The 9,781-nt window shown below is 35.3% G+C and overlaps 1 protein-coding gene across 1 annotated transcript; it reads left to right on the top strand.

Annotated features, from left to right (window-relative positions):
* Positions 1-1,002: 1,002 nt before the first annotated feature.
* LOC132124502 (zinc-binding protein A33-like) lies at positions 1,003-5,151 on the top strand. The gene is made up of 6 exons (XM_059535589.1): positions 1,003-1,607; positions 2,874-2,969; positions 3,051-3,281; positions 3,360-3,382; positions 3,709-3,827; positions 4,355-5,151. Exons 1-6 carry the CDS (start codon positions 1,209-1,211, stop codon positions 4,882-4,884), a joined length of 1,398 nt encoding a protein of 465 aa, XP_059391572.1. The 5' UTR covers positions 1,003-1,208; the 3' UTR covers positions 4,885-5,151.
* Positions 5,152-9,781: the final 4,630 nt, after the last annotated feature.

The following is a 9,781-nucleotide window of genomic DNA, read 5'->3' on the forward strand; positions in this document are numbered from 1 at the left end:
TAAATAGTGTTTTTGACCTAAATTAAGGACATTGCATTTGTATGATTTTTTTTAATGTGATATAAATAAACAATCATTAAAACCCAATACAAATTATACATTCAAAAGTACTTATCAACACTAGTCATATGAGAAATAAAAAAGTTTAATTCCAGACTCCAGGCATTTTGTCCCTTGCTGATTTCTGACACCGGTTCGAACAGAATGGAACCTACAAGTTTTTTCTAATGGTTACATGGTATGGCCACATATATCTCCTATATATATGCTTATTTACAATATACAGTACTAATAAAATCTTCAAACAAACAAACAAATTAAAATTATGCCTATAAGTAGCTCAGTATTCACAAGATCATCATAAACATATAGCTGAAATCTGAAATATTTGGCCAGTTATTGGTATAATATACTGAAAAAAAGGTGTGAAAATATTTCTAGTAAATTTCTCAGAACACACACACGCACACACACTCACACACACAAAGCCACATTGATAAACATGAAATTGTGAAGGAACGGTGCAACAGCAGATTTTAATATATATTTAGATTTCTGCAATTTTATAGCCATACATTCAACAAAACAGATACAGATATTCAACTTCAAGTCACCATAATTTACAGAATAAATGAATACATAAACAGGGTGGGACATTTTTTGCCTTTTAGCCCAGACTAAATGCATTTTATTTAGCTGTCATTACAGTACTTTTATGGCATTAAATAGAATTCCTGTTATAATTTTAATTAACATAAATTAAACATGCAATACCAAAACTACCATGATATGTGAAGATTACAAAATTACAATGTAAACAGCTAGAATGATTGTTTTGCATTACAGTAATGAGATTTGTACGTGTGTATGTCACAATGTATATTTATACACATTATCTATGAATAATGCATTTAATGTGATGTATGGGAAGAAACCACACCTACTACTCAAATCAGACTGCGGAAGCACGCTAAATGATAAGGATCAACTACCATCGGCTTTCAACATCATTCAAAACACTTGACTAGTTTTACTAGTTCAGTGTGCTTAGACCCCTCCTTCTCTACTGATGCATGTCAAGACAGACTGAGCTCCACGAAACCAGCGGAGCGAGAACAAACACCTGTAAACTCAAAAACAGCTTCAGGAGCGATGTCTAACCCAGACTACAATCCCTTCTCTTAAAACCCCAGTACCTGCGAGAGGACATGTCTGCAAACCTTCCCGAAGAGGACCTCTCCTGTCCCGTGTGCTGTGAGATCTTCCAGGATCCAGTGCTTTTGCCGTGCAGCCACAGTTTCTGCAGGAGCTGTCTGGAGCGCTTCTGGGAGAGAGCGGTCATTCGTAGCTGCCCCGTCTGCAGGAGAAGAGCCTCCAAGAAAAGCCCTGCTTCAAACAGGGCCCTCAAAAACCTGTGTGAAGCATTTCTGCTGGGAAGAGGCCAGAGCAGCACATCTGGATCAAACATCCTGTGCTGGAGACATGGAGAAAAGCTCAAACTCTTCTGTTTGGTGGATCGGGAGCCCATCTGCGTGGTGTGCCAAGCCTCAAAAATGCACAAAGGTCACGATTGCTCTCCCACGGAAGAGGCAGCTCTGGACTGTAAGGTAGAGTTTGACAGTGCCACATTGTCGTGACAAACTGTGTTACATTGTGTTGCTCTCTGTCACTGATTTACAGCGGCAGGGCACAAGAATGCTGTTTCTCAAGTTCGCTTTGACATTAACACAGTGTTCAGCCAAATAGATCATGGCAGGCTTTCAAACAACACCTTCTACATTCCCCTCCTTCAAGTTTTCATTGTGGCATATGCGTCCTATTGTATACTGGGGAAAATGTGATCAACTCCATCCAAAATGTGACATTAATCTTTTAGAGTGTACTTGGACAGTTAGATTTGGGCAATGCTGGAGAGAGGAATTTGTGCAGGAAAAAAAAGAAAGGTATAGGTCTTTTTCTGAAGAAAATACTGTAATAGATACTATTATAGTTTTTCTTTTATATGTTAGATTAGTTTAATTTTAGATTTAATAACTTTTTTTTTTCAACTAATTTTCTTTCTTATTTTTTTTTATTTCTTTTTCACAGTTACGATATATAATGCTACATACATTGCATGAAGTAATAAAGTATAAAAACACTGCATATTCTTCACTGTGTAAATTAAATATATTTCTTATTAAAAGCAGGAATATTAGACTGCTGTCACTTTAAGAGCTGCCCTGATAGAAATATACTGTTATACATTTTCTTTCACAGCTGTTTGCTTTCAGATCTAAGATCTAAATTACAGCGTTTATGAGGATACTTGCAATGATGGGCATTTTTTTTACACATCCAAGTGTGTATTTAACCGTTTAAGGCCTATAAAGTGGCAAAACTTACTCTGTTTAATACTCCCACACTCTAATGAGTGCGATCTTCACGTGTGCACACTTTTCTGTCTCAAACAGAAAAAATTCTCTTTCACAGCTCATTGCATTTTAGCAGCATAAAATAACTTGTTTTTCAACCACAATGCTTAAAAATGCATGCAAACGATAATATATTAGGTATAGGTATATAGGTATTTATATAATAATATAAAATAATTGGAAAAATGAAACATAAAATAATAAATAATAATTATTTTCAGCCAGTTTATTTTATTTAAAGTAAAACATATTTTTAGCTCCAGTACATGTTAACTATAATAACCCTGGCTTCTTTTTTATTCATTTAATTCATTATTAGTTTAATTCAATATTTATTGTGTGATAGACACTTCTGATGCCAATACCCAAAGCAAAGTCTCTTTCCTGAAGCACTGTTTTACACACATTGAGGAATGTACATGTATCTGTGGTTTTACTTGAACAATATTTTATTTGCAGGATAAAATGACTGCTGCCATGAAGGTTCTGCAATTTAAGCAGGAGATATTCAGTAAAGCAAGACAATCTTCAGCTATTTCTTTGGAGCACATTAAGGTTAGTATTATATTTAATCAGTTATTGCTTTTGTCAAAAGGTCAGTCCGTAGATTTCTTAAATATCAATTATTTATCTTAGAATCAGGCCAAGCGGGTTGAGAGACAAATGAAGGATGAGTTTCTCAAGCTCCATCAGTTTCTTTACGAGGAGGAAGAGCGCAGGTTATCAGCAATGAAGGAGGAGGAAGAGCGCAGGGTTGCAGAAGTGAAGAACAGAGATGATGATAATGCTCGGAAGATATTGTCTCTTACAGACATGGTCAGGATGATGGAGCAAACCATAAACGCTGAAGATTTAACATTGCTGCAGGTGAGAAGATTGACATCTGCTGCAATAACACCTTCTCATTAATTCACTGAGTCAGTCATTTGTGTTCATCTTTTACAGAACTTCAAAGCTATCATAGATGGGTAAGTACGCCTATGACTTTCTTTTTATTTCTTTTTGTTTTCTGTTGCTTCTAATCTAGTGGATCGCAACCTAAACGTAGTTCGCAGTGTCACACATTAAGTTTTCCCTTTTGGATGATATTTGCTCCACTATAATACTATAATCAGCTACTATAATCAGTTTACAACTTATTACATATATGACTGAACTGACATCAGCTCAGTTTTAAGAATTGATACTTCTATGTGATAAAATATTTTGCTTCAATGTTGGCATGGCAAAATGGTAATTCTAAAGCAAAACCAGTGCTCAAAATAAAATAAAACAAAACAAAAAATGTTTGCAGAACATGGACTACCTTTCAGGACCCAGAAGGCATGTCAGGATTTTTGTTGAACGAATCTAAGCATCTTGGGAATCTAAAGTACAAGGTCTGGGAAAAGATGCAGGCAGTTGCACCTTACAGTAAGTATCTCTTTTTTATGTACAGAAAGAACATTGATAAGAATAGCCTACATTTTAACTTTAATATTTCAGAGGGTTAATTTATTGTTTTTGTATAGGTACTGTAATTAATTGGATTTTTGTCATATCAACGTTTATTCAAATGATTTAATCCCAAACTAGTTAACTGTAAATTACATATAAAACTCTGATTGAAGTGTATTAGTAGTAGTATATGATTATCCAGTTTCACAAAAAGCTAAATCGTGGTTTTGATAATGTCAACAACACTAGAGAGAAACTGGGGTTAACCGCTTTTGTACGTTTTTCTGAGGGCAGTACAAATGTAACCTTACACAAATGTATGTATAAATACCCACAAATCATTTATTTTACAACTGAAATAATGCAATAATATGGGACTTGTTATGTGATGTAAAAATGGCTGACTAGTGATTAAAGTTTCAGTTATCAAGTACCAGCATGTGCTATATGCTATCTCACAACATTTTTTGTATATGTTTTCAATGTCTGTCTTTGTTCATCAGGTCCGATAATTCTGGACCCAAACACAGCCCACCCTTGCTTGACGCTGTCAGACGACCTGACCACTCTCCGCTATAGCACCCCAAACCAAGTTCTCCCCAGTAACCCTGAGCGTTTCCACATCAGCGCAGAGGTGCTGGGCTGTGCTACATTTAGCTCTGCAAGCCACAGCTGGGAGATCGAGGTTGGTGACAATGAGGACTGGATCCTGGGCTTGGCCAGTGAGCGTGTGAAGCGAGATCAGGAAGTGTCTGCCAGACCAGAGAATGGCTTCTGGACCATCTGTCTACGGGATGGGCAATACAGGGCTATGGCATCACCCCCGACTGCTATAAAAGTGGAGGAGAAACTGCAGAGGGTCTTGGTCCAGCTGAACTGGGACAGAGGGGAGGTGGTTTTTTCAAACCCATCATGTCAAGAAATTATATACACTTTCAAACATGTCTTTACAGAGAAGTTATTGTCATACTTCTACACGCAAAGTAAGCATCCTTTGCGTATTCTCTCCAAGCCTGTGTTTGTGTCTATGTGAAAGCATCCTCTAAAATAGGTACAATTCAAACTGTGGAAAATTAATCATAAATACACGTGACAGATGCTTAAAGCGATTTATAGTTCATCACACAGTTCATTGTGCAAAGTAGCCAGAGGCAGTTATCTTAATGTGTCTGAGCAAGCGGATCTTTACTGCTAATAAACATTCAGACAAGTGTAGTTTCTGAATCTTCTCTCAATTGCTGTTTGTCATTACTGTACATACACACAGTATGAAGCAATTTATAAATTGTGCACACCAAAACAGCTCTTGAGAATAAACACCCACGTTTTAAATCAACGTATGTGGGTTTGTTTATGTATTTGTTTTATTTTTACCTTAAAATATGAATTTCAAAATCATTTTGATGGTACACTGATTTACAAAACTGACAAATAAAACTAACGGCTTCCACTTTTTTCCCAGAACATTTGTTCTGAGTGTGAGAAAAACATTTATTTTATAATGATATTTCCTTAACTTCTTATTATCCAATGAAAGGTTCGATTTTTGTGATTTAAAAAAAAAATAAAAGATCAAAAGGATTAACAATGCAGAATAATTTTCACAGCCTACTTTGATCATATTTACCATGGGTGCCGATATTTTTGGCCATGACTGTATGTTCCGAGTTTGTTAATTTGGTGAAAAAGGATTGCGGCAAAAACTGCACATATACACTGAAATTACGATAGTGATACTTTAGGCTCACTTAACTGCAGGGGGCTCTTAAAATACATAAAACTACATACATAGGAACATATACAGTACAGACCAAAAGATTGGACACACCTTCTCATTCAAAGAGTTTTCTTTATTTTCATGACTATGAAAATTGTAGAGTCACACTGAAGGCATCAAAACTATGAATTAACACACATGGAATTATATACATAAAAAAGTGTGAAAAAACTGAAAATATGTCATATTCTAGGTTCTTCAAAGTAGCCACCTTTTGCTTTGATTACTGCTTTGCACACTCTTGACATTCTCTTGATGAGCTTCAAGAGGTAGTCACCTGAAATGGTCTTCCAACAGTCTTGAAGGAGTTCCCCGAGAGATGCTTAGCACTTGTTGGCCCTTTTGCCTTCTGTCTGCGGTCCAGCTCACCCCTAAACCATCTCGATTGGGTTCAGGTCCGGTGACTGTGGAGGCCAGGTCATCTGGCGCAGCACCCCATCACTCTCCTTCTTGGTCAAATAGCCCTTGATGCCTTCAGTGTTCATAGTCATGAAAATAAAGAAAACTCTTTGAATGAGAAGGTGTGTCCAAACTTTTGGTCTGTACTGTATATATATATACAGTATACACACACACACACACACACACACACACACACATATGCTTTCAGAAATTCTATAAAATGACAAAAAAGAAACAAAAAGTGTGTAATTTATTTTTCATGGTTCAGATACTGATACTAGAATTCCATTCTTTTTTTTTTCTGAGTTCCAGAAGGATAGGCTTGTTTGTGACCAGGTTGAAAAGGATAACCGATGTTGTAAAAAAGACAGAACAGTAGTCTGGTTTGAAACAGAGTTTTATTAAGACATTACATGTTCTATTTATTTTTGGTATTTTTTAAAAACCTGTGAAGACTAAACATTTTCCCATGCATACTATAACACAACACCACTATATGACATGATTCTATCACCATCATTGGTTGATGTTGCAGTTAATAATGGATTGGGGCCAATTGTAAACTTTGCTTGACCCCAGTGATAACTCTTGAACCAACACAACCTTGGATACAGAAAAGATAAGCCACTGGATGCACTTATGTCGGAGCCAACATTGCCTTATGGGATCACATTTTAACTTAAACATGAAAAATATGATAAACATGATTGAAAATGACAAATAACAAACATTTGAACATTCGATTAAATAGATTTATTTCTGAGGACTTTCCTTATTTTTGCTCTGTGTTTTGCTTACACATGGTGGCGCCACAAGTCTTTAAATAAGCCTTTAAATGTTATATTCAGATTTATTCACTGTCAATTTTATTTGTATAGCTCTTTATGCAGTACAGATTGTTTCAAAGCAGTTTTAGAGTTACAGACAATAAAATAGTGATTCAATAATGCAAACAAAGTTAAACTCTTAAAATAAAACTCTAATAAAACTTTGCTGTAATATAGTTAAATATCAATGCTTAGAAAGATATATCCTATGTATAACTGCATATAATGTAGAATGGTTTGAAAAAAAAAGAATTCAGTGTTGCAGTTCAAAGACATAACTGAAATAGAGTCTAAAACCTCCAGTACAACATATATTTTTTGCTACAAATATCCAAGTTGATTTTATAATAGGTTCTATGATTATAATAGGTATAAGGTGTCACGAAAACAAATTCCTCGTATGTGTAAACATACCTGGCAATAAAAGCTCATTCTGATTCTGATAAGCAAAATGCTGAGCTATGTACACAAAACACATCTGTGCAGAAACACCTGTCAAAAGGGAATTCCACTGGGGTCCATACAAAAACGACACAAGACCCGCCCTGTTTCCTCAGCTTGGTTATATAAGGGTAGACTTGGCTATGTGAGGCAGCTGCACTTGTACATTGTGAAGAGTACTGATAGAACATTAAAAAAACGTATTTGTCTTTTAATCTTTTATTGCATGTATGATTAACACAGTGTTTCACCAACTATGAAGTACTCTTAACACTGCACACTAACCGCAGAACTTGGCTCCAACTTGCCCCAACACACCAGACTGCTGGTGGGGTGGGGTTCTCCAGAAAGAGTTGGGAACTAGTACATTAACTTATTTTGCACAATATATCACAAAATAACTTTCAGTTTAACTTTAATGGATATCAAAACTTAAATTGTAGTTATTATAAGACAACGTCTGTCACATTTATAGCATAGCTTATGGGAAGCACCACCCTATTAAATCTGAAGAGACAGCTTTGTGCGTTCTTGTCATGCCATTTTCTTTACCACTGGTCCACTTGAGCCTTGAGGGCCCTTGTGACCCTGTGCATGTCCCTGAGCTACTCCCTTTGCCTTTAGGCTAAAAGCTCTCCAGTGGCACGTCTTCTAATCGTTAAGGAGGCTCTGAGGGATTGACACTGTTAATCAATTGTGTTTTTCTCTTTCACCTCTGGGGGACATCAACCAGCTAGAGGTGAACAATGGAAACATGATTTTGAGAAGTGTCAAAGTTAATTGAAAAGTCTGTTGTGAGCTATACATGTACATCAGTGGTACCCAACCGTGGTACCAAAATACCCTGACACAACATATTTTGTATGTCTCCTTAATCAAATGTACCTGATTCAACTTGCTCATTAGAGACTCCTGAAATCGGTGTTAGAAATGGAAGACATCCAAAATGTCTACTGTTGGGGTACTGCAGAACAAAGGGTTGAGAAAAACTACTCTAAATCAATGTTATTCCTAATTAAAAGCCAACATGAAACACATAACTGACCATTTACTTATTTAATGCACATCACTGGTACTGGTAATTACTTACTGTAAATCAAAGAAAACAAAGAAAACCAAAAAATACTTTCTGCTCCATTAAAATGTAATAAGATATATTTGAATCAACTTTATTTTATCCCACTGACATAATCATAACCCTGTGGTAAGGTAATAGACAAAAGAGCCTACCACAACCCAACCACTTCTCTGCTGCCAGCTGTGACCAGCTTAACAAATGTAGATATGAAAAACATGTTTTTGACTGATTTCAGACTACATATATTCGGAAATAAAACATCATCTGTAGCTGAAAGCAGTTTGTGGCAGTTTTAAGGTATTGTGCCCTTTCATTGTTTAACGAACTAAACTATCTGTAAAGTTTTTTTTGAGTAGCTCCTGCTTCCTTCCCCACCAACCCCTGTCACTTCTGCTGAAGCTAAAACTGTAGGATAATGCTTGTTAATAATGCTGTACAACAAAGCTAATCAAGTTTCATAAATGAAATATTTAATAATAATAAATGTTCACCCGGGAATTGGTCACAACTTTTCTTTTCCAAAAAAGCATTATACCAAGAAGATGCTCTTTATATAAAAACAAAAACAAAACAAGACTGTGAGTCTGACATCCCTATGAAATCAAGACTTTTTACAGTTATAGTAACACTCATAATAATGTTGGCAATATTATTACAATATAGATGTTGAAACTATATTTTGACTACAGTTGACCAGAAATCCAGTTATTTTCCAGCATGGTAGTCAATTTGATGCTGTCTCAATTGTACAAAATTTCTAAATCACTCTTTTGATCATATGCTTACTTCATATAACTGATAATCTCATTTTGCTAATTAATTTAAAAGTACTGCAATAGTATTATTAAATGCCTTAAACTTTGAACCGGAACATAATCAGTTTTTCATGTTCAAAAGAACAAGTATCTGGATTTTTTTGTTTTTTCACTCTCGACCTACAAGTCTCATATTTCAATTGTATACTTTTTTTGTTGGTGTCTAACTAGTAACAATTTTAAACAATCAGCATACTCTGCAAATAATTAGTTATAATAGTGTTAAAACACAGTCCTAGCATATGAAATCTTGAAAGCTTGTACCAAATGTACCAATAAGCTCCCAATATCAATAGTCATTTTACTTGTATATTATTATTGAATAATATTGTTTGTATACAATTCTTTATGGTTCATTTGGAATTGTTGAAAATACTCCAAGCATAACCCAAACAACTGCAAGATTATCATGATTTTTCCCATAATCATTCATTTAATGTAAAAAACCTGTGGCACAACTAATATAATGACATAATGAAAAGGCATGCATTACAGTATTTAGGGATATGAATACACATAACATGAACATTGAAAAGAAAGAAAAGACAATGAAAAGCATGCTGCTTACCAGATAGATGTTTTTAGCTGTA

Source organism: Carassius carassius, chromosome 1 (assembly GCF_963082965.1).
Source record: "Carassius carassius chromosome 1, fCarCar2.1, whole genome shotgun sequence".
Taxonomy (NCBI): Eukaryota; Metazoa; Chordata; class Actinopteri; order Cypriniformes; family Cyprinidae; genus Carassius; species Carassius carassius.

Excerpts from the sequence above, each read along its gene's own strand:
- LOC132124502 (XM_059535589.1), top strand. The coding sequence starts at position 1,209 with ATGTCTGCAAACCTTCCCGAAGAGGACCTCTCCTGTCCCGTGTGCTGT. Across the intron at positions 3,282-3,359 it reads AAGATTTAACATTGCTGCAG|AACTTCAAAGCTATCATAGA; the intron begins GTGAGAAGATTG and ends CATCTTTTACAG. Across the intron at positions 3,383-3,708 it reads TTCAAAGCTATCATAGATGG|AACATGGACTACCTTTCAGG; the intron begins GTAAGTACGCCT and ends AAATGTTTGCAG.